This window comes from Aythya fuligula, chromosome 6, assembly GCF_009819795.1.
Source record: "Aythya fuligula isolate bAytFul2 chromosome 6, bAytFul2.pri, whole genome shotgun sequence".
NCBI classification, from domain to species: domain Eukaryota; kingdom Metazoa; phylum Chordata; class Aves; order Anseriformes; family Anatidae; genus Aythya; species Aythya fuligula.
In genome coordinates, this window is record NC_045564.1 from 37640469 (window position 1) to 37666265 (window position 25797).

Below are 25797 nucleotides of genomic sequence, written 5' to 3' on the forward strand. Positions count from 1 at the left end.
AAATAAATTAATGTTAATAGTGCTGATGATATTTTCCTAATTCTTCGACACAGTCAAAAAGAGCAATAGCATAAACAGCATGTTATAGGTTATTAAATGACAAACATTAATTAGGAGTGAAAATCTTATATACGTACACTGCTAATATCATCAGTGACCTTCCGATGATAGACGATATCCAAAGCATCTTTCACTGTGTGGTATTTCCCCTTAGTATTCTCAAAGGTTTCTTTGTAGCGCAACTGGTAAGAAAAATAATAATATTGAATTAGCAAGATCTCAGTGACATGCAAGTCAACTCCTAAAACCATACTGAGATGAAAATACCTGATAAAAGGTATTCTATCCTGGCTCCAGCATCAATCATTTCACTCTAGTCTGCACTGTTTGGCAATTTCATGTATACACAACTTATTTTAAATCTACTTTTTCTTTTGTTTTAAGTCAGCACTTCCGTGCAAGGCAAAATGAATTATAATTATGAATGATAATAAATGAAAGAAAGCACTACAGTGACATCAAGGGAAAACTTAATCTCTGTCTTATCAAATGAAAATATAAACAGAAAAGGGTGACAGTTTATTAGCCACAATGAGATTCTCTAGGTTTTACATGCTTGTTTGCCATTGATCCTTTTTTTTCTCTTTTCTGAAGAAAACAAGAAAAAGCAGCAGAGAAAGTTTTTATGGACTACATACATCACTAGCATTCAGGTATGCTCTCTTGGCTCTGATCAAGACTGGTGTGTCAGGGATAGGTGTGTATTTATCCTTCATCTTCTCATACTGGGTTTTATACTTTGTCTAAAAGAGACAGAAAAAGGAAGAAGTTACTTCTTTAGTCTTTGAAGCATTTTGCTAACCTAGTGTAATGCTAACACCAAGAGGTGCTACACTGAGTGCACAAAGTCATTCTTGCAAAGCTCTTCTGTCAAAACACTGTGAAACAAGCTCAGCTCTTCAGCTCTTTCAAGGTGTTCCAGTTCTTGGAGCCAATCCACCACATACTCTGCAAACAAGTTTATAGAAGCAGGTGTCTTGTAAAATACTTAAGTGTAAAGAAATGTGTACTCATTTACCCCAATTTATAAAGGAAATGTGGAACTTAAGCATAAGAGACACAATACCAAATAAAGGGTAAACAGTTTTGAGCCTTTAACCTGTCAATAACATTAGAAACAAAACTTTGAAACAGTTCAGCATAGTGTTACCAAACAAGACCAAGTATCTTACCTCACTGACCATGTCCTTTACATGCCTAGCATGTGTGAAGGCTGGAGTCTGACCATCAGCATGGTGGTGAGGTCTCTCTTTTGTGGCAAGCTCCACATACAAGTACTGCAGCAAGACAAAAAGAAGAAAAAAAAAATACATTTCAAGTAAGTTTTACTTTATCACCTTGGAAGATGATTGTAAGTTCACAATGCATACATAACCACCCAATTTACCCCAGGAGAAAATACTGTCCTCTTTCATATTCCGTATTATCTCAGTTCATCTTTCTCTACTAGTACTCCCAATGTTCTGTAAATGCCAGTAACGTGCTTACAAACCCAGAAGTCAAATGCTTCTGACATCAGTGACCTCTCTGCCCTAGATCTACACCTAGCTTTAGATAAAAGCATCCAAAGAGCCTGTTTTTATCTGGTGGGTAACATCATTTTGAACTAGAAGTACAGATATTAAAGTGCTATATGAATAAAGAAATGATGATGAGTAAATGGTAGGTGGATAAAAGCATTTATTCCTCTGACAAAGTTAGAGTTTCAGAGAATTTGAACACAACTGTAGCACAGTTCAGTGATTTGTTTCAGATGGACAAAGCCGGATATGTCCATTATAGAGACATGTCCAACATGAAAATTCATAGCCACTTGAAAATGAACGATGGCTATTTTAAAAAGTGATTTCTAGGATTTGATATTGCTTTGAAATGACCTGGAAAGATTTTGCTGTACTCTAAGAGAATATTAAGAGGGATCCCCGGTTGTTTTCTAACAGTACAAATTTTTCACCTGGCTCTGTATTTTTTGTCCTTGTTTGGCTCTTAAGAAGTCAGGTGTATCAAGGATGGAAGTGTATTTTGTCTTCAGCTCCTTGCCTGCAGCTCTGTAAACAAGCTAGAAAAAGACAGGTGTGAGAATTATTTCTTATGCTACGCATACACATTTAGCAGCTGAGCAATCACAGCTTTGCAATTATAGCATCTCACATATTTATGAAAAAACAGTAAGAAGATCTGAGCGTTATGTAATTATAGCTACCAAAGATGGACAAAAATAATATAGAGCTTACTTCACTCAAATGGGTTTTTAGTTCCTGAACTGTCCTGTATCCCGGAGTATCCAATACCACGCTGTACTTATCCCGCATCTTCTTTGCTGTATCTGTGTATATGTAGTTAGACTGAAAAATAAAGGCCATATCACTTAGGAAGCTTTTATTCTTGGTAGCAAAGAAAATTTTACAGCATAACATAACAACACTTTGAAACAAATGACTAGATGCATAGCAAGACATGTTGTCACAAGTCTTTACTCATTGTCATACGTTTTATTTCTTGGAAGTACATAGTACACGTCAATAAATCTATTGTTGTTAGAATCTTACCCAAAGCTTACGCAGCTGACGAGCACGGACCATATCAGGAGTGTCATATAGGAAGCAACCTAAGCCCTTCAACCAAGTCAGATCCTCTTTGTATTTAATCTATGAGGCAATTAGAAAAAGAAAAACTGAATGTTAAGGCTTGGGGTATGTTCATTAATCAGTCGTTAAACACAGATATAAAGCATTTATTTACTACATAATAGAATGCAGGTGATAAGCAAAATTCCACTTTCACTACAAAAGTATTAGGCCTGCTGTATTCAGATACCAGGTATCTTAACAGAAGTTCCTTACATCACTTGTGATGTCTCCAACATAGCGGCAGTGCAACACCTGGGGAGTATATGGCAAGGAAATCAAGTGTCCCTGCATCCTGAAGAAATCTGACTTGTAGATCAACTGAAAGACAAAGTAAAAATAGCATTTCACGTGTTTGATTATGAACATTCCAAATCCCTTCTGTTTCTCTGTTAGAAAGACACATACATCACTGACAGCTTCCTGTGTTGCTTTGACTTGACGGATTTCAGGTGTGTCTGGAGTGGTATGAATCTTGTCCTTGTTCTTGTGGTATGTTGCCCGATACAACCTCTGTATTAAAAGGAGACAGCTACACGTTAAAAATTTAAAATGGCAAGAAGTTTGGCAGAATGTAAGTATTTGTTTTTTTAGGCCAGCTGTTTTGCTATGTATTAGAGCACTACTGGGAAAATGGGAGCAAACATACTATCTTCTAACCAGGCAAAGGTTTTCCACATTTGATAGGAGCATCTCTAATATATGGAGAATCTAAGACTCAAATCCTACAAATATGTAAATACGTATATTTAATTTTCATCCTATTAAAGTCAATGATCAAAGAAGTGAGTACATATGTATAAAACTCTACAGATTCAACATCATAAAGATGCAATAATTTCTGTGCATCTTTAATCAAACAGCAGCAGAATGGTTAATAAAATTAGGCTGCAAGTGATTTCATATGATGGTAACAGTTGTACAGGACTATATAAAGTCAGTTACAAAGAACTTTAAAAAGCCATGCCCAACTGTAAGGGTGAACCAATGATCCCTTGCCTTTCTTGATGGTATTTGTCTAACCTGTTCTTAAAAACCTCAGTGAACAGGGATCCTACAGTCTTCCCACACAATGTGTCCTCATAACCCTCATTACAAATACAAATGAAAACAAATAAAAAATGTTTCCTGTACCTCATTAATGACTTGATTCACTTTCTTCACATTTTCAAACCCAACATCTTTAGGTCCCAGAGTATAGCCCTTAGCTTTCATATGTTCATAGGCTTCTTTATATTTCAGCTATGAAGTGGCAAAAAAACACAAAAAACCTTTTAGTTAGAACAAAAACATTTAGAAACTAAATTTGCTTGTGCTTTTACTTACACTGCAGTTCTGACAGCAATTTAAGCAGATTTTTACAAACAGATTTTTGGAGATTGTCAAATGAGATTTAGCTACATGAGAGTTAAATACACCAGGCATCATCACTATTTTTACCTCTATAACATGGCCCAAGTTTAATAACATTGTAAATTTCTCTTGCACCTAATAAGACATCCATAACTACCTAAGGAAACTTTAATTTTGATAGTAATTGCTTCAGATAGTTATAAAGTTCAATAACATTTAAATTCTGTTAAGGTAAACAGTATCAGTGCTGGGCCCTGAGTGCACTAGTAAGAATTTATTGTTATGACTAGCCACACCTAGGATGTCAGTCTTTGCCAGAGCTATGCTGTAGATGTATCTGTCTTCAGCCCTGCCTCTGTTCACAATTTCTGGATGGACCTTGGTCCTATATTGCAAGTAACTTGTCTCCAGCCCTGTTAGCAGCCCTGTTTCTAGCCCTGTCTCTTGGATTTACCTTGGACCTATGTTGTAGGTAGCTTGTCTCCAATTTCTGTCCTGTCTCCTGCAGCTCCTGACTGGACCCATGTGGAAAGAGCTTGGGCCTCACCTTGTGTGAGGCTGTAGATGTAAGCTGTTATCAGAACCCTGCTCTGCCTACCCTACTCAGTGGGACTTCACACTGGCTGATGAGGTCACTGCCTATGTCGTGGTCACCATCAGCTCCTGTCTCAGGCATATACATGGAACTCTTGCTGCTCTCTGACAAGCACACTCATATTTGAGAAATGACTGCCTCAATAATTGTTTACTCCTAGAAAATTGGCATCAAATATTCCCTTGAGACTCATGCTGCATGACTCAGTACATTACTTACATCACTGCCAATGTACTGGACATGTTTAGCATGCTGAAAGCCGGGGGTATCTGTAGGAAGGCTGTATCCAGTAGGTAGAGCTTTCACACCAGCCCAGCGATACAAGTTCTGTAAGGTGGTGGAGAGAAGGAGAGAGAGAAAAGGAGTTTGAGACAACTGTGTGCAATATTTGAGAGTATTCAATAGCTAAACAGGAAATCTCTTATATACAACTGGCAAAAGATTTCCCACATAACTGTATTATAATGCATACTTGCAGATTAAATAAGGACATTTTCCCACTTTAATTTTAGAGCAGTGAAATCTAACTTCTTTATCTGAAGAGCTAAAGACCAACTTTTAAAGAATTTGTGTTTTGAATATCAGAGAACATTGTGGATTTGCAAAAAATAAAATCAAGAGGAAATATGAACATGCATCAGAAACACAGGAGAAAAATATGGCCCTTGTTTTTGGTATCCTGTTAAAAAAAACAAAATGTTTATACTTACTTCACTCTGTATTTTGTTGGCATGATATGCCCGCTCTAAATCTACTGTTTTATCTGTAGGAATCATTTTGCCTTTGACATTATGGTTATATTCACCACGATAGACAGCCTGAGGAAAAAAAAAAAGTAATTAGAAGAGAGTCATCATATATTTTGTCACAGGAAGTATTGTTTGCAAACACATGGAAATATCTCCTAAAATTGACTATTTTTTTGATTCAGGAAATTAATAATTCTAATGATTGTGTTCTAGTGATTAGCTATTTAGTGATATCATGATGAAGGCATAGGCAATGAGGTGTAGATAACCAGCAACGAAACAATTAAATGATTAAACATATTAAAAGTCACATTTCTAGAATTTGTGAGGGAATGGCATATGCAATATTGGAGGTGAAACACTTACTTCACTTAAATTCAAGCCACTGAGGACATTCTGAACATAGACAGGAGTATCCATGACCACAGTGTAGTCATTCTTCATCTTTTCTGCCTTAGATTTGTACTTAATCTGCAGAGAGAAATTCAAGAGCTCTAATTAATAAGACTAGTCATTATTAATTGAATTTATTACATTACTATGTTACTAGTTACTATTTATTTTATTACTTAATGATTATACTAGTGAATCTGTAAGCAGAAAGCGTATTGAAATTATGGCTAAATAAATGAGCATGGCACCTGAGTACCTCGGTATCCTCTTCTCTAGGCAGAACAAATCAAGTGACCTCAGCCATTCCTCATTCATCTTGTGCTCTAGAAGCTTCACCATCTTTGTAGCCCTCATTTGGATGCTCTCTAATTGTTTTATATCCTTCTTATATGAAGCCCTGGGTAATCCTCTCTAGTGACTAGCCATATACGAATACTTCAGTAGAGAAGGATATATAACATTTTCCAGACCATATTTGGACTAGAAAAAAGCTACTCCATCCTTTTTATACAATGGTTTGAAAAACAGTAAGAAATAGAACCAATGTATCCAGTTCAGACTCACATCACTGCGAAGGTCGTAGGCATGTTTGGCATGGAGAATCTCAGGAGTGTCCCAAACGAAGCAGCCAATGCCTTTCAGCCAGTTAAGATCATCTTTGTATACCACCTAAGATATGAGAGCAAAGAAGCAATCTGTAAGACTTCCACTGTGGTCTAATTCCTTAATGCCACATCAGTCTGAAACATAGTTGTCAAATGATGACAAGTACGAGTCCTGGTATTTTGACCATTTTTGTTTTGAGAAAAAATAATAATAATAAAAAAATACTTTTGGAATTGAACACATTTTTCTTCAGTGATTCATTTCCGCCAGTGAATTAAACAAACAAACAAACAAAACCACAGTAATTAAAAAAAACAAACAACTATTTGCATATCCTACTGGGCAATGCTTTATTGATAGATCACTGACCTGCTCCTGGACTGAACTAAGCAAGGCAAGCACATGGAAGCTTTGTATCACTGGAATTTCCTCTCTCAAATTTCCAAAGTGCCCACATCTTATGCAACCAAATCATAAAGGATACTTTACATACAAAGATGGCTGAACTGGTAGAACTGTGAAGTTATGGCCCAAATGCCTTTACTGGTAACACCGAAATTATGCATCCTTAGCCACATCTCAGTCACAGACCAGTGGCCAAGTATCACAGAAACATGATACAGATGCTGTTTAGTGGTGCATACAAAGGTACAAGTGTAACCTCAGAGTGCTCCAACTATTTCTTTGCAAAATCATTCCTGCTAACAGGACACAAATGCAAGAATCTTTTTTAAAAGTGATCTACAAACAAATTAGTTGTGAACTTACATCACTGAGTTGATCAGTTACTTTTCGAACATGGGCATTGATTTGAAGATCTGGTAGGCAGATCCATTCGTGCAGATGTGTGCGGTAATCAATTTCACTGATTTTCTTCTGTGCATCCTTAGCAGAAATTATGTCTACCATGTCTGGAATAATGTGGACTTTGGCTTTATTCTTTTCATAGGTTTCCTTGTACAGACGCTGCAGAGTCAGAACAGTACATTAGTAATTCTGACAAATAGCCTGAAACATTAACTGATGATAAATTTTAGGCAAAGTTAGTGATATTATCACAAAATGTTAGTTGGAAAGCAATCACTTTGGCTATGATTGAAATGTCTATCTTGCCTGCTTTAAAAACTTGCAGGTAAGGAACCTTCCAGCCTATCATAGTAATTAACACAAGTGATAAAATCTGATTTGTCAAATTTTCATTGTACTTGTGTTAAAAGGAGGTAGACTAGGTGGTGCCCTGTTGTATACATAAACATATATTGCACTGAAGGTTTAGTACTGCAGACAAATTAATGGTTGACACAGAAGCTTGAAAAGACATTTGTAGGTGTATTATTGTATTTAGCAAATACTGAACATTGCATATTGAAATATGATATCACATGTGGATTCTCTGAGTAGCCTCTTCTGAGATAAGTATGGTTTTATCAGAAAAATACATATCAGAATACAACACTTACATCAATATTAAGTTTTCCAACTCTAAGACACCTTGCTGTATTGGGATCATCCTCAACACCTCTAGGTATCGTGTACAGTGCTTTAAACTTGTCATATTCTTCTCGGTATTTTACCTAAGCAGATACAAAGAAAGACAACAAATAGACTCCAATGAGACAACTATATTTTTGGAACCAAATTCATCAGTAAGCAAATTACTTAGTTGAGTCTGAAAAGAAAAGGAAGTATTTGAAGCAGGATCTTGGTTTTCTATTTCATTTTCAGCTGCAAAGAATGCACATTATAATTCTCTTTGTAAAAGTAATGTCATCTGTCTAGAAGACTTTTAAATAAAAAGATGCAATAAACAATTTAGTTATTGTTCCATCTCCTTCTTTTAAAGATATCCATGAAGACAGTGATCTCTCATTAGCCACTGTTCAGCAAAGGGTCAGATTATGTTCTTTTATACTCAGTGAAACATCACTTAAAGACTTATATAACATTTGGTGTTTTTCTGACCTGAATGCTTGTGCAATTTAGTATAAAAAAGAGCGAATCAGGAATTTTCAAGCTGTTTCTATTACTGTAAAATGCAACATTTATTTCAATGAAAAGAAGCAGCAAAGGACTGTTACCCATATTATCATCACATAAAAGTGATTCTCTACAAATACATATTATATCTAAACTGAAAATAGAAGTTTCTGTGATTCTAACATAATTTTAAAAAGCTTTGATAACTACAGAATATGCATGACACGAAAGATTTCATTGCTAGAATTGATGATCTGAATAAAAAATCAAAGTATTTTATTCACTTACATAACTAGCATTATGCTTCAGTTCTTTTGCACGTGCTAAGGATACAGCGTCAGAGGGCATTATATAGCTAGTAGCTTTCACTTTGTCCCAGGCTTCCTTGTAAAGATTCTGTGGAGAAATAGAAAGTCTCTGTGAGTAAAAAACTTCTGGGAAATAACTGATGTCCAGTAATATATCCTTTCTGTTTTTACTTATACACTTTAACTATTACTTAACATGAAATAAACTAGTATGGTAGTTTAATCTTGATAGCACACATAAAAGTTGACAAAATGCTTTCCAACTAGTCTTGTCCATTCTCATAAAACAACTTTATTTGGTTCAGGTGCAGCTTTCTTCAGGGAATCCATTTATTAATGCAGGTATTTTGACAAAACTAGAACTACAGATGTAAAATATGCCCTCTGCCTGAAATGCAGTTACCTTCTCCATACTCAAACAATGCAGAGGGCTGTCACTTGACTTTGGAAGCTTATCTTCAACCAGAGTGAACAAGCAAAATAAAACAAAATCCCACAGATTAGCACCTCAAGAGGAAAAAAAATGCAGAAACACTTACATTGCTAAAAAGATGTTTCAAATTTTGAACTCTTTCAGAATCCACTGTTTCAGTCACAGTTGTATACTTGTCCTTAGTTTTATGGTAATCTTCTTTGTATTTCACCTACAGGAAGATAGGAAGATAAATTTAGTGAACTTGTTTCAGTTCTCAGGAGTGAGAGGAAAAGCTTCATCAGACAAAGTGGGAGACTCACATCACTGGCATTTATGCCACTTTGCACTGCAGTCACGTAGACTGGTGTATCAGTAACAACACCAAAGTTCTGGAAATTTTCTTTTCCTGCAGCTGTGTATTTTATCTGAGGAAACAGAAAAAAAAAAAATAATAATAATTCTGAAACTAAGTTCCCTGCCAGCTTCCTTTAAAATCAGTTCTGGACAACTGAAACCCAGGATTACAGTCCTATTATAACCAACTTAAAAGTGACAAGCCATAGAGAAGAAATACCTCTATACAGAAATACAGCAAGTATGAACTAATAATGAAAATTGCTTATCATGTACAGCACATAGTAGGCTAAGAAAACAATCAGCAAGGCAACAGACTATTCTCCCAACATAAATATCTTAACTAAGCTGTCTTGTGACAGACCTGTACACAGAAAGGCAAAGTGTTATCTTCTCACTGTTAAAAAAAACTCAGCTCTGCAGTTCTTCCATTCTCCTAGTTTTCCTGCTCCTCCAGTAATAAAAATTGTTGTTCTTCCACAGACTAAATTGCAAGACTGTATTATAATAATTAGAAAAAAATATTTCTGATTTAGTAGGAATTACTTCATTCTGCTTTGGACTAGGACAGGTGTCAGTCACAGTGAATAGTAAATGGAAAAAAAGGTCTATTATATATATTTACTTGTTTGAGGAAAACTTGCTTACTTGGCTCTGGAGGTCATATGATTTTTTAGCATGCAGGATCTGTGGAGTATCCCAGACGTAGCATCCAATTCCTTTCAGCCAATTCAAGTCATCTTTATACACCACCTACATGGAGAAAAAATACCTAATCAATTAGGAAGAAATTTGCTCTCTGCTTGAATAAGGCATTAGTATTTCTTCTCTATATTCTGCATTTGCCACCTGTACAAAGTCAATGCACAACAATGAGGGCTCATTCAGAAATTATAATCTGTTTGGAAGTTTAAATGTGAGCAGACAATACCAGCCCATCTCACAGTTTGCCTGAATGATTTTTACCCACAGCATTTGCAAGGGAAAGTAAGCCAAATTACATTGTACTAAAAAGCCAGGCAATTAAAACCTCATTAAATTTTATTGGGAAAGTTTTTTGGCCTAAGTTGAGACACTGTTGACTATGTAATATGAAACTCAAATATTGTGCTTCAGTGTGCCAGGCGCTTAGTCACAGTGTGCCAGTCACTGATACAATCCCAAAAGAATGAAGTGTTTCAGGAGACTGGAAAAGCTTCTGGCTGCATGCTGTCCTTTATGCTGTCCTGGCTCCTGTGCAAAGTGCACACTGAGCACTGCAGCGCAGCAACATTCTGCCTGTACCACAGTACATCCACATCCCTTCTCTGCACGTGCCAGACAGCTTTCTACACAATCTCAACCAATCAAAACAGTAAATTTTGGGAAAGTTTTGCAAATCTTAACTTTTAAGTTTTTCCAACTTACAAGTTAGTAATAAGTAACCAGACCATTACAATGTTCCAAAGAAAATAGCAAAGATGCAATCTTTGGTACTATGCCACTAAGCAATCTAAGAACGTGGTTATTCATTTCATGTTTAAATACTACAGAAATACATGAAAGTATTTTATATTTAAGTACCTCAAAAATGGCATGAAAGGTTACAAAAATGTCAAATCAAAATGTGAAATACATACATCACTCAAAATTTCCTGGGCCCTTCTGGCTTGAATAACATCATTTTCTTCAGGTGAACAATTCCACTGATGGAAGTAAGTTCGGTATTCAAGATCGCTAAGGATATATTGGCACTTCTTAGCTAGCACATGATTCATCATGTCACTTGGAATATGAACATTTGCTTTGGTGTCTTCATAATTCTTCCTATATGCCAACTAAAAAGGAAAGATTGAGGAAAAGGTGAGAAGAGTGAATACAGTGTTTTTCTGTATAATTTCGAATCCAATAGGCTACAGCTAATAGAATAATCTCAGGCATGTTTTCTGGATTTAGTGGATAAAATCCCATGGGATTCAGTAGGACAAAACCTTATCTTAGACATTAATCACCATTTATTCTGATGAGGTGTTAGAAGGACACGAACAGTCTTCCTCAATTGCAGACTTAACAGTGAGTGTGAAAATTAACAAGACCTCAAGATAAAAAAGATATACATTAAAAATATGTTTTTAATCTAGTTACATCTCCCTGTTCAAATAAAGAGAGAATATTTGAGATTATATTAACTTTATGCCCTGCATGACATGTTATATGTGCAGTGTTGATAATAATAAAACACCAACGTACATTTACCTTCCCAGTTCTTAAATTCCTATTTTATTTTTTTTTTCCTAAGACAAAAGTATCCTAAGACATGTAGTATTTATTTCTTGCTGTTCAGATTCTTAAATTGAAATAGAAAAAAGTTATTTTTTCCTATTCTGGTATATCTAATATCTAAACAAATTCCTTCGTAATCTCTTAAAACATTTCAAGTTAAATTATTCACCATATACAAAATGCTATTCAGGAAACATAAGCATATTGAAAATACTGTTACTGATGTTAATTAGTGTGGAATTATTTATGCTTAATATGAGAGCTACATTACAAGGAAAACTGAAATTATTACAGCAAGACTAATTCCTTACCGCGCTCCTTATTTTCTGGAATGCTAGCGAATGAACAACGCTGGGGAAATCACCAATCTCCTTCCCAGCCAGGTAATGTCCTTTCAGTTTCTCATATATTTCCTTATATTTAAGCTGCAAAATATTTTTGTAGAAATTTTAAAGTTCATTTAAACAAGACATAGGGAAATAAAAAAGGAAGGAATAGAAGAATGGAAGATTCACACTAACCTCGCTGTTTATGTAGTTTGCATGCTTGGCTCCGACAAGTGGAATGTATTTCTCATCCAAAGAATACCCAATGGGCTTGCTGATTTCCCAAGCATTTTTATAACGTTTCTAGACAAACAAAACACATACAAATTCTGAAAAAAAGTCCATTATATTTTCCAAGGGACCCGACTCTGCCATTTTTACTCACATGGAATATGACTAATATGACTACTTTTATAGAGTAGTTCCTTATTCCATGATTTATCCCAATAATGTAAATGCAGAATGTGCCTTTAGGAGATATAATTGGTGTAAAGCAATCAGAGTAAGTGTTCCATCTCAGAAAAGTACTGGAGTGGAAATTTGAACTGATCTCTGTTTTCTTCATTAAATTCACTTTCTTAAAATAGTTATCTGGCATTCAACATTTCCCATCCAGAAGATTAATAAAAATATGCAAAATGTAAATATGAACTCTTGTTTAAAAGTATAGTATGGAATTGATAGTGATAATTTTATAGATACACGTTCAAAATCATGAAAAATCTCCAAGTAATACTCTTACATATTATAAGAGCATTAATTGTGTCAATGGCATTTTTCTAATATACCATATTTTGTTGAATATTAAATAAATTGAGACAAAATTATAAAACCCTGACTCATATGAATTAGTCACTTAAATTTTCAAAAATAGACATTTCCAACTAAAATTAGTGAGACTATTGAAAACTAACTGCTTAATAATGTAAATCACATGCACTTAGCTTCTCATAAAAAAGTAAATGCAAATTTTATCATTAGTCTAGGAAGATATTATTAAATGGAATTATAGAGAGTTTTTGTCATACAAATGCAGCTACTACTACTACTACTTCCAAACTCCCCTTAGCAGCACTTTAAGAACAATTTAGTGAGGAAAGCTGTTAGCGTTAGGTTGGAGGTTGGACTCGATGACCTTGAGGTCTCTTCCAACCTAGAAAATTCTGTGATTCTGTGTGATTCTGTGAAAGAAATGATCCTTAATCTAATCCTCCAAACCAGAAAAAAATGATAAACAAAGATTAAATGGCATTCCCAGTGCCATCTACTAGAGTAATAACAGAAACAAAAATTCAACAGTATTCTGAACTCCAGTCTATATTCTGTTGCTTTCAAAACAAACTAAACCTTAGTTAGATATTTATCAAATCTTACATCACTGTACAGTAAGGACATGTCTCTGGCATGGTTCAGTGCGGGAGTATCATCAGATCCAATGTACTGTCCTTTCTCAAGGTTAAATGTTTCTTTGTATTTTAGCTACAAAAGAAAGAAATACTATGTTAATTCCACAGTAGAAATAAATTATCCCAACAGGTCCATGTATCAGAAGTAGACATTTATTTTCTTTTACATTATCATATTTTCAGTAATGCTGTATAGTATATTCCAACCATTATGGCACACAGGCAAATGTCATCAGTATGGCACATCACAAAATATGTACAGTATTCTAGTAAAATTAAGCATACTGATCAGCAATTACAGGTTAGTAGCCACACCATGAACTCCACTAGCATTGTACAACTAGCTGCTATTCGCCAAGAACAGGACTCAATTTTAAATTACAATAAGGAAAACCTATGTAAACTGTAAATAAGGGACAACCTATATTCTTCTACTGAAAAATGTAAAATTATTTTGTATAGCAATATAGTGTCATTCACTCATACAGATTCTTACCGAACAACTTATTTAGATTTAGAACCTAGTAGCATACTTTAGTACTAGGTTAAGGGTTGTATTTGATGGTTTTAGCAGTCTTTTCCAAGAATGATTCCATGATTCTATGATTTACCCAAATAAAAGTCTATTAATAAAGAATGCATACGCACACACTCACACGTACATACATACATACAGCTAAACTGAGTACAGTCTAGCAAAAGCAAGTAAGTCATCTACTGATTCTAATAATATAACAGTTTCAATGGAAAAAAAAATACATACATCACTCTGATTGACAGAGTTAATCTTTGCCAAGACAATGTCTGGAGTATCAACCACACTGGTATAATTGGAGAAGTTATCAAGGGCTTCTTTCGTATATGCTCTCTGCAAAGAGATGAAATATTTTCTTAAACACTGCATGAGGAAGAAGAGCTAACCACATAGCTGCTAAAACATTTTCTCTTACCTTATTTATCAGTTCTTGTGCATTCTTAACTTTCTTATGTTCTACGGAATCCAGAGGAATCCAACCACAGCCACGGAGCCATTCCAAATCAGATTTATAAATATTCTGCATTATAAAAAGTTACAAAAAACAAAATAAATTATTGAATACGGCCTTATATAATATGGAAAATGCCCTTAGGCCAAACAAAGTGGAATACAGTATGCATATAAAATGACTTACATCACTTTGCAGATCATAGGCCTTCCTTGCCTGAATACAGTCATTCTGGTCAGGGTGGCATGTCCACTGGTGCAGGTATTGGCGGTAGTCAATATCACTGACCAAGGTCTGACACTCCTTGGCTGCTACAACTGACACCATATCTGGAGGGATGTGTATTTTGGACTTCGTTTTGTGATAATCTGATTTGTACAATCTGTCATTTTGGATCTCGCCGGCATGTTCAAACCACACCAGTTTCGGGTCATCTCTCATATTGGCAACTCCAACATAGTGACCTCTTTGTTTGACATAGTCAGCTTTGTATTTAAGCTGATGGAAGAGGAAAGAAATATGTAAATATCAACGCTGATTATATCTACTCTTTTTTTAACATGAGAACAGCTATGTTTCTGTCAATACAAAGAACAGATGAGACTGTGTTATTAAGACAGGGAGTTGTCAATTGCAGCCTTAGGTTGTCAGTACATGACCAGACAAAAATATTATAATACAAAAAGTAATAGTACTTATAGTATAGTATTTCCACGTCAAAATATATAATTTTCTAGATTAATATACTACCATTCTTCAGTAAGGAGTATTTTCAACACAAGAGGAAAGTCTTGCTAGAAAGCATTTACTAATAAATTCTTTTACCCTCAGTTTTACAACATATTTTTGTAATGCATTATTTAAGACTGTCTGAAGACTTTATCTTTATTTAAGGTATTTACTTCAAATGTTTGATAAAATGTATTTTCAGTAGTTAACTAGCTGTTGTGTAACAGTTTCACCAACAACTATGCAAAAGTTTAAAATGCTATGTGCATATCATCTTACAGCTTTTCCAGGAGGAAGCCACCATAATATGCCAAAAAGTGAAATCACAGCTACATATTACAATCATAATATTTCTACAATTCTTTAAGATTTATAAAATACAGAAGTCCACATAGTGGATTTTGAAAGGACTGCTTGTGGAGAAACTAAACACAGAAAGGAGAATCTTACCTTTCAGCACCGATATTCATAAAAACCATAATATTAAAAATGTCTTTTATATTTAGGAGACGGTGAACTTCACAGGTCATAAAATGTCTATTGGATGTTATCGCTAATGCAAAGCCTTATATTTCTTTTTTTTTTTTTTTTAATTTGCAAGTTCTTTAACATTGCTAAATCTCAAGACACTTGCTTTTGCTTGTGATGAAAAAAAAAATAAATATATTACCTCACTTTGGACATCATTTGAGTGTTTGGCATGACAGATCTGCACAGTATCAGGAGGTAAGAGGTAACCAGTGGCTTTTTCTTTCTCCCAGCTTTCCTTGTATAAATTCTGTGGAAAATAGAAGTGAGGAGAAATATGAAATGACTATAGTCACTGTCAATACTGTATATATGTAACCAATGTTAGAGCATAAAGGAAATGAATCCTTCCTTGAGGATGTTCTTAACAAGGCAAGTTTTCTAAATTCCTCAAAAGTATTATTAAAGTGAGCAGAAACTCTTAGTTGATCAAGAAGAGAACATGTACCTGATTAAGAATTCTGGCTGCCTCACGAGCCATATCTAGCTGTGGTGTATCTGTCAGAGTATAATTTGACTTGACCTCATTCCACTCTTTGTGGTATTTTATCTGGAACAGAGAAAGAAATGAGTGCCTCACAACATCATCACAACACTGGGAAAACATTATTTCATGCATAAAATAATGCTAATTATGTATAAAAATGATTATTCAAGGCTATTAAATATGATACATTAAATATACATCCAATTTGATATTTTTTAAAAAAAGGAAGTTATACAAGAAATTACAACATTTATCAGAAAAAAAAAATAATAAAATAAAACTTGTTTTAATGTGGCTGGATGGATAGGGATTGGAAGGGACCTTGACAGATCATCTAGTCCAACCCCCAAGACTGAGAGAAGGAAGGGACTAGCAGAGCTAGCAGCATCTTTTCGCATGCCTAGGAGTGATGTTGTGCTGCTTGAGGAGCTTCTTTCCTCTTAAGTGATGGAGATGAGTCTTGGTTCATCTTTATGTCATGCATTCACAGAATTCCCACAGTTGGATCCTGAATTCTTTTGCTATTTTTAAAATTTATTTTTACAGATCATATACTAGCGTGTAGATACACAGACCAAGTTAATAGCCTGACAACTTTTCAGCAAACTTACATCACTAAGAATTTCCCCGCTGTTCTTTGCTGTGATATAATCAACTCTGTCTGCCACCGGAGTAAATGGAAGAGTTTCAGCTTTTGTACGGTACTTTCTCTGTACAAGAGAAAAGATGAAACTACCATCAGATTATACTGGAATACATTACAGTTTACACATCAATTCTGAATATATGGAGAAGAAAAAGTTTACATGGAAAGAAAACTCTCCATACATGATGAATACTCTGGTAATACTCCAGTTGTATTTTCTATAATAATAATAATAAATGAAATACTGATGTATTTAACCATTAAAAATACTTAAAATTACAGATATCCTTGAGAAAATCTTAGTACTGAAAACTATTTTGTTACCTCACTCAAGAGGTCTCCAGCATATTTGACATGGTTTATTCCAACTGAATCATTTGGCAACCATCCAATTCCACGTAGCCATTCTAAATCAGACTTGTAAATTGCCTGGGAAAACAAAATAAGGTCCCTACTGTTAGCCACCACTCCCTGCACAATCCCATAAAATTCATCAATAATGGCATTTCCACCAATTAAAAGGAGAGCAGTAAATCCAACATCAGCACTATAGCTGAATTTAGCACACTTCAAACTTGGTGGCATATAACAGCGGCATACAGTGTGCATTCTAAATAAAGAGCAATGCCAAAGATTCCCACTGACCCCAGTTAGAGCTGAAGCAGACTAAGAAGAGACAATACAGTAATAAGTTCAACTTAAGACTAAGTTTTCATGTTAACTCACATCACTTTGAAGATCGTAGGCCTTCCTAGCGTGTATGACATCATTCTGATCCGGAAGACAGATCCACTGATGCAAGTAATGACGGTAATCAATGTCACTGACCAAGGACTGGCCATGTTTAGCTGACTGGATAGACAGCATATCTACTGGCAGGTGGCACTGTGTCTTCCATTTGGCAAAGTGTTTCTTGTATTCTAGTTCACTCTGCACTTTTCCTATGTCAAGGGCAAACTGCATTCTTGTATCCGCTTTTGCATTTGGAACTCCAACATAATGTCCTTTCTGCTTCTCATGATCCAGTTTGTATTTATACTTGGTAAAGAGCAAAAATCATCATTAGTGACAGTTATAATGAAATAGAATCACAGTCATAGAATATCCTGAGTTGGAAGGGACCCACAAGGGCCATCAGGTTCAAGTCCTGGTGCCACACAAGACCACACAAAAATTAAACCATATTTCTGAGAGCATTCTCCAAACACTTCTTGAACTCCAGCAGGTTCAGTGCCATGACCTATTCCCTGGGGAGCCTGTTCCAGTGCCCAACCACTCTCTTTGTGCCAAATCCCTTCCAGTAGACTTGGGCCTCTCAAGATTCGCAAGACCACTGAAAAATGATTGAGAGAGGTCTCGCGATGCCATCAGCCAGCTCTCTGAGCACCCTCAGGTGAATCCCATTGGGTCCCATACAGTTATATACATCCAGCTGGAGCAGCAAATCCTGCACAAGTTTGGGGTTGGCTGGGAGTTTATCATTACCACAGTCAAGGTCCTCCAACTCAAGGCAACTGGGGTCCCAGATCCCAACATCAGTGTCGAAGACAGGCAACGGAGGCATTAAATGTCTCTGCTTTGTCTATGTCCCTATTTGTGAGGTGACCATCCTCATCAAGTGATGGACCAATGTTATCTCTGCTCCTCCTTTTGCAGTTAATTTTAAAACACCCTTTTTATTGTCCCCCACAGTACTGGCTAGCTTTCATTCTAAATGAGCTTTGGACACACAAATTTTCTCCCCACAATGGCATACAGCATCTCTGTAGTCCTCCTATGTCGCCAGACCTCACTTCCAGTGGCCATACACTTTCCTTTTCTGCCCAAGCTCTACAAGAAGATCCCTGCTCAGCCAAGACAACCTTCTGCCCAACCCTTTTGACTTCTAGCATTTTGGAATTGCCTGTTCCTGTGCTCTTAAGAGGTGGTTCTTAAAAAGTGACCAGCTACTGATAGACCCCAACACCTTTAAAAGCTACTTCTCAGGGGACCTTGCTAACTAGTACCGTGTGCATCCTGAAGTCTGTTCTCTCCATATCCAGGGTTGAAGTTTTGGTGGCAGTTTTCCTCCTGTCACCGAAGATTTTAAACTCATCTATTTCATGGTCACTATGGCCAAGATGGCCACCAATCACCACTTCCCCCACAAACCCCTTAGAGTATGTGCTTTTAAAGCATGTGAAAAGCTAGATGCCCCTTTTTGCACTTACATCACTAGCAATTTCTCTAGAAGCTTTGGCTGACTTGATTGGGATTGCATCTGCTCTCAAATCATAACTCATCTTCACTTCATCCCAGGCTTCTTTATACAGTTTCTGAAAAGACAGCACAAAGTCACACATATGCTAAATACTCTAGCATTTGTCATTAGAGAAACACATACTCTACTGCCATTTGCTTGCTGAAACATGAGATATTTTTCTCGTGTTACCTCTCCTCCTCGCTATAAATACTGCTGTAAATACTGCCTTCCAGTACATGCCCAGTGCCTGTAACACTAGGGTTGCAACTTATACAGCATAGAAGGATGTTTATAGAAGTTCAGAAAAAAATTATATGCCTTGGTCTCTCTTCCATTTCAACATAGTATTATCTCAATGGTGCATTATATTAAGCATTTGTAAATATACAAGCATCTATTTTAAACTGTCTAAATACTTTCAAATGCTCCGCAGGGAGAAGGGAATGTTGAAAGCCCTGTATGAGGTCAGACTTCAAAAATACATGACTTAATCTTCAACTCTATAAGTAGCATCTTAGAATGTTAAAATTCACATTTTACTATTTTATTGAAATGTAGAAAATAGAATGATAAACATACCTTGCTGTAATTAAGAGCATTACTCTTGGCTAGGGTGATTTCAGGTGTGTCTGGCATAATATGGATCATAGTCTTGTCCTTTTCCCAAGCTTCTTTGTATTTTGGCTGTTAAAATAGTTGATTTTAATGATATTTTAAATATGGAATTGCACCTGTCAGTAACATAAAATTCCATAAACCTCTCCTGAATTATCAGCTGCAAAACAAATGTCTCAAAAACTATTAGGCAATTTAAAATACCACTGATCAATTTTACATTTTAGCAGAGAGATTTCACTTTAACTGTTTATAGCTTCAAAATAATGAAAGACTTAAGAATGTTGTAACATACAATGCTGATTTGTTCGGCATTCACTTTAGCCAAAACAACGTCTGGAGAATCAACAATACTGGTGTACTTCAGGCTTTCAATAGGTGTGCGATACACGTTATCACTCAGGAGATCCTGGGCATTCTTCACTCTCTTAACATCTGGAGAGTCATTAGGCAGCCAGCCAATTCCACGGAGCCATTCTAGGTCTGACTTATAAACAACCTGTGTCAGAGATCAAATAGAACGCCTTGTTTAAAATGACTGTCTTCAATATTTTAAACTACACAAAGCAGGATATGTTTTAGAAAATGCCCAGTCAGCTAGACCTAGATTAATCCGTTTTGTACATGAGAGATACTCAGTATCATAAGTAAGCCTGGGAAGCAGATTTTAAAAAGTTCATTTCTTAAGCAGCTTGGTCTAAACCTTATGAAATTAAATAGAGGAGAAACAACTCAACAGCATGTTGGTTATGGATGATAAAAGGAGTATTAAGAATAACCCCGTTCTCTCCAAAATATTTATTCCTCCAGGAAATTTGACAAAAAGGAGATCAAAAAAAAAAAAGGTATGAAGATACTGGGAAGTAGTGCTAACCAAAATAACTCCTTAAATGATATCAGGCAACATTGTTTACATTTTAATTGAGCAAATCCTTACACAAGAACATGAATCTCACCTCTGAAGCTCAAATGAAATAGAGGAAGAGTGTCTGTTCACTGATAAGCTGTAGAGCCAAGCAGAAAAACAGCTGCACTGTCTCCACATGTTTTTAAATCAGCCATTAAAACATCTTAGCTGCTATCCTACATAGTTTTCATGTTAATAAATTAATTTCTAAGCAGATTCAAATAAACATAAGTAATTGAAGGCTTCTGATTACGAAGTACAAAACATTATTTAACTCATAAGACCCATCAAAGAAAGACAAATGCTTCGTAGATCTAAAATGAAAAAACAGAGAAAAGCTCTAAAGATAAAACCTTTCTGACTGTGTAATATCATGCAATTAAAATACTTAAATACACTAAATGAAAACATTGGTATCTAACACATCTTTGCAAATACGCACATCACTCTGCAGGTCGTAGGCTTTCCTGGCATGGATCACATCATTCTGGTCAGGCAGACAGGTCCACTGGTGCAGGTAGTGGCGGTAGTCGATATCGCTGACCAGCGTCTGGCACTCCTTGGCTGCCTGCACTGACAACGCATCAACGGGCAGGTGGACCTGGGTCTTTGAATCGTGGTATGCCTTCCTGTAAATGCGGTCGTTCTGCAGCAACATGGCACGTGCAGCAAACGACAGCTTGGGATCCTCCTGGGCAGTCTTGCACCCAATGTAGTGGCCTTTCTGCTTCTCATGGGCTTCTTTGTACTTGTACTGAAAAACATCAAAAGAATGTAAGCAACTTCAACTTTCTGACCTGAATGCTACTGACAAAGACCCTCATCCTCCTAAGCTGCCAACCCTGTGACACGTTTCCCAGAGGTATTGCCTCAGTAAAGACACAGCTCCAGGCCAATCAAAGGGCAATCCTTCAAGTGTCCCAAAATGGTGTTCCTCAAGGTATACAGAAATACATTTATCTTTTCTTAATGCTCAGAAGCAATGGAAAATGGTACTGAAGAGGAAACCTGCAAGAAGTAGTCTCTGCAAGACCACTCTGAGTGCCAGCCACATTCCACAGCTTTCTCTTTAAAAAGAGAAATGGTGGTGGTGATTACAAGAACTGCAAGTATCCAGCAGCAGCCACATCTGCGGCCACTGAAGAAGCACTCAGAATGAGCTTTAAAATAGCAGAGGGCCACATAACCATACATCACTTCTAGCTGCTATGCTAGAACCTTTCACCCAACTCTGCCCAGTGGGATGTGGGAAGAGACAAGACACAGCAACCACATAAAAAGAAGACGGTACCTCACTAGCGATGTCTCTGGAAGCCTTGGCATGTTTGATGGGAATGGCATCAGCTCTTATGTCATAGCTTTTTGCCTTGGCCTCATCCCAGGCCTTCTGATAATGTTTCTGCAAAGAAGATTAAACACTCATGTTACTTCCAGTCAAGACTCTGTGATAGCAAGGACTTTATTACTACTTCTCTTGTGCTTAACTGCTTGGGTACTCTTGGGCACTTTGGCAACCACATTAGGTACTTCCAAGAAAGTGAGTGTAGAGAGAGAGCCTTACCTTTCTTATTACCTTTAGTTTCTCTTTTAACATATAAAAAGGCTGAAGAGAAACTAAAGCGCCTTCATCTGTCTGAAGGCAACCAAGCAAGCTCAAAAACATGAAAGCTCTGTCTTTATGGGCATCTTGGCCCACAGAGGCTTGGTCAGCACACCTGGACTTGAAGTCTTTAGTACAGCTGGGTAAATATCATGCTTTGTAGTTCTCTGATGACTGTGGAAAATCAGAGACTGAATGCTGTTGCTGGTAACACCACAACAAATTCAGAAAAAACAGTATTCAAGTCATAAGTGAGAAAAGAAAGGGGGGGGGGGGTTAAGGAGGAGGAGAGAGAGGAAAGTGAAATGTCTGCTGAAGGAACCTATGAAGTATTTTGCTCCTAATCCAATCACATCAGGAACTTCTGAACAATATTTTACATACATGGACATCAAGAACATCTTAGAATGAATGCAGTTTCTGGGCAAAAATTCTCAGCCACTTCCTGCTGAAAATGCAAAATGGGAAATTGCTTCCAGTTTTACAGGATCCCCAGGGTTAGTTCCATAAAAATAGGGGGTGAATCAACACAAATCCGCAAAACATCCCAGAACTGATGAGTCTGCAGGTTCCTTCAGCGACCTCATTGAAAATATTTGCAAGCTTTTCTCAAAGGAAGAAGTCCTGCATAATTACATGCTGAACTTTTAATTTTGCTCACAAACACACAGCCTAATAAGTAAGGCATGCAATTCCATGAGTCCCACCCTTAGGAATCTGAAGACTTTAGGGAAAAATGCATGTACAGAAATGTTCCACACAGGCAGTTCCATCACTTTCACATTCACACGGACTGTGAGAGATTATAACACCGATTCTAGATAAAAACCTGTGGTCTTTTTCCTTGACGAACATCTGGTATGTTAACAGTACATGCTCCTTCATTAAGGATACACTCTGCCCAGATGTTATCTACGGATTACGATACAACCACACCAGAGAACAGCGTTAGTGGATGCCAAACATTAGGGCAAAATCTAAAAGAGGTTAGGCCAAAAACTCTAAGCCTCTAAGTAGGCACACCCTTAAGTTCATAACACTTTGCACACATAACGGTGTGGGTTCTTACGTTGCTGATGTTCTGAGCATTGACTTTGGATTGCAGCATTATGGGAGTATCAGAAGGTACGGACACCTGCGTCTTATCTTTATCCCAGGCCTCACGGTACAGATGCTAAGGAGAAAGGAAGCATAATGACATTTCACTGGGGTATGAACACTGGCAAAACAAAAACACTCATGAGAATTCTTTGGTAATGTTGGTTCACATTGGTTTCAAATTAAATGTTCTCACGATACAATCTGCAGTCTCTGCCACTCAGAAATGTCATTGCACAAATGAAAGGTAAGCAAAAGGTGAGCTTACATCACTGAGCTGCAAAGCATTGATCTTGGCCTGCACGACATCTGGCGCGTCAGTTATGCTGGTGAACTTCAACTCATCTGGACGTGTGCGGTACAGCCTGTCGTTCAGGATTTCCTGGGCTTTCTTTGCTTTAACCACATCCACGGAACCTTCTGTCAGCCAGCCAATGCCTCGCAACCACTCCAGGTCCGACTTGTACACGTTCTACAAATAAACCATGGGTTACCCCAATGCAGAGACAACTCTAAGAGCACACAGCTTCCCCAAGCACAAGGCTTTCCCCAAGCTCCTTCTCCAACAGTCACACATCAGCAGTCAGCGCTGGGACTGCAGGAAACCAATCCCTTCCTACTCACGGCTTTTGGTTGCCTTGCACAGCAGCACAAGTAGCCATCATTTAACATGCAGGCTCATCCACACAAATTCAATAAACCTTACCAGGACTGACTGCTTCTTCACAAACACATCCTTGACAGGATATTGGCACTCTCACAAACGTTGCCCACACATTTGACAGAAGGATTTTCACCACTCACATCACTCTGCAGGTCGTAGGCTTTCCTGGCGTGGATCACATCATTCTGGTCAGGCAGACAGGTCCACTGGTGCAGGTAGTGGCGGTAGTCGATATCGCTGACCAGCGTCTGGCACTCCTTGGCTGCCTGCACTGACAATGCATCAACGGGCAGGTGGACTTGGGTCTTTGAATCGTGGTATGCCTTCCTGTAAATGCGGTCGTTCTGCAGCAACATGGCACGTGCAGCAAAAGAAAGCTTGGGATCTTCCTGGGCAGTCTTGCACCCAATGTAGTGGCCTTTCTGCTTCTCATGGGCTTCTTTGTACTTGTACTGAAAAACATCAAAAAAAAAAAAAAAAAACACAAAAAAAAACACATGTAAGCAACTTCACCTTTCTGACCTGAATGCTACTGACTAACAAAGGCCTTCATCTTCCTAAGCTGCCAACCCTGTAATAAAATTCCCAGAGGTATTGCCTCAGTAAAGACAAAGCTCCAGGCCACTCACAGGGCAATCCTTCAAGAGTCCTAAAATGGTGTTCCTCAAGGTATACAAAAATTCATCTGGTTTTTCTTAATGTTCAGAAGCAATGGAAAATGGTACTGAAGAGGTAATCTGTCTTGATTTGTAAGACTGCTCTGAGTGCCTGCCACATTCCACAGCTTTCTCCTTAAAGTGTTTGGTGGTGGTGATTAAAGGTACTGCAAGTATCCAGCAGCAGCCACATCTGTAGCTACTGCCAAAAGCAGTTTTAAATTGTTTCTTGGTGTCTGTATATTAACACTTTGCTTTGTAGCCCTCCTTGCAATCTCACAAACATATCACACGGCATCCTACGTGCAGAGCATTTACCAACAGGCAGCCTCAAGCTGTAGAAGAAAAGCACTCATAAAGGGGTTTAAAATAACACAGGGGCATAAAACCCTACTCTGCTTCTAGCTGAAATGCTAGAACCGTTTACCCAGTTCAGCCAAGCAGGATGCAGGAAGATACAAGACACAGTGAACACATGAAAAGAAGATGGTACCTCACTAGCGATGTCTCTGGAAGCCTTGGCATGTTTGATGGGAATGGCATCAGCTCTTATGTCATAGCTTTTTGCCTTGGCCTCATCCCAGGCCTTCTGATAATGTTTCTGCAAAGAAAATTAAACACTTATGTTAATTCCAGACAAGACTCGGTGATAGCAAGGACTTTCTTAATAACTACCTCTCTTGTGCCTAACTGCTTGGGTGCTCCTGAGCAGTTTGGCAATCTTATTGGGTACTTCTGAACAGTACTTTGCATATGTTTGACATCAAGGCCCTGAAATTTGTTCAGAGAATGGCTACAAAGCTTTTGAAGGGTCTGGAACACAAGTCTTATGACGAGCAGCTGAGAGAACTGGGACTTCTTAGTCTGGGGTAGATGAGGTTCACGAGAGACCTTATTGTTCTCTGCAACTGCCTGAAAGAAAGCTGTGGGGAGCTGAGTGTCAGTCTGTTCTCAGAGATAACTAACAATAGGACTAGAGGAAACGGCCTCAAGCAGCACCAGTGGAGGTTGAGGTTAGAAAGAAGGAGGTATTTCATCTCAGAATGAGCAGTCAGGAACTGGGACGGGCTGCCCAGGGAGGTGGTGGCATCACCATCCCAGAGGGTGTTCAAGGAAAGGTTGGACATGGTACCTGGGGACACGGTTTAGTGGGTGACATTGGTGGTAGGGCGGTGGTTGGACCAGATGAGCTTGGAGGACTTTTCCAA

General features: G+C 37.4%; 1 protein-coding gene across 1 annotated transcript in view; it reads right to left on the minus strand.

The window, feature by feature from the left end:
• Positions 1–25797, minus strand: part of NEB (nebulin) — a 117816-nt gene that overhangs the window by 37722 nt on the left and 54297 nt on the right. Inside the window, exons 69-108 of the mRNA XM_032190493.1 lie at positions 25083–25190; positions 24074–24385; positions 23538–23741; positions 23241–23345; positions 21863–21970; positions 21014–21325; positions 19960–20163; positions 19629–19733; positions 19018–19122; positions 17534–17845; positions 17132–17236; positions 16773–16871; positions 16123–16224; positions 15817–15924; positions 14604–14915; positions 14382–14486; positions 14195–14299; positions 13400–13504; positions 12221–12328; positions 12011–12124; positions 11057–11254; positions 10086–10190; positions 9404–9508; positions 9208–9312; positions 8649–8756; positions 7844–7957; positions 7152–7349; positions 6342–6446; positions 5751–5855; positions 5346–5453; positions 4855–4962; positions 3822–3929; positions 3096–3200; positions 2904–3008; positions 2610–2708; positions 2295–2405; positions 2015–2119; positions 1233–1337; positions 699–803; positions 138–242 (exon numbers count right to left, since the gene is read on the minus strand). Of these exons, the coding sequence (XP_032046384.1) occupies positions 138–242; positions 699–803; positions 1233–1337; positions 2015–2119; positions 2295–2405; positions 2610–2708; positions 2904–3008; positions 3096–3200; positions 3822–3929; positions 4855–4962; positions 5346–5453; positions 5751–5855; positions 6342–6446; positions 7152–7349; positions 7844–7957; positions 8649–8756; positions 9208–9312; positions 9404–9508; positions 10086–10190; positions 11057–11254; positions 12011–12124; positions 12221–12328; positions 13400–13504; positions 14195–14299; positions 14382–14486; positions 14604–14915; positions 15817–15924; positions 16123–16224; positions 16773–16871; positions 17132–17236; positions 17534–17845; positions 19018–19122; positions 19629–19733; positions 19960–20163; positions 21014–21325; positions 21863–21970; positions 23241–23345; positions 23538–23741; positions 24074–24385; positions 25083–25190 (5445 nt within the window). The remainder of the gene's footprint in view (positions 1–137; positions 243–698; positions 804–1232; positions 1338–2014; positions 2120–2294; positions 2406–2609; positions 2709–2903; positions 3009–3095; positions 3201–3821; positions 3930–4854; positions 4963–5345; positions 5454–5750; positions 5856–6341; positions 6447–7151; positions 7350–7843; positions 7958–8648; positions 8757–9207; positions 9313–9403; positions 9509–10085; positions 10191–11056; positions 11255–12010; positions 12125–12220; positions 12329–13399; positions 13505–14194; positions 14300–14381; positions 14487–14603; positions 14916–15816; positions 15925–16122; positions 16225–16772; positions 16872–17131; positions 17237–17533; positions 17846–19017; positions 19123–19628; positions 19734–19959; positions 20164–21013; positions 21326–21862; positions 21971–23240; positions 23346–23537; positions 23742–24073; positions 24386–25082; positions 25191–25797) is intronic.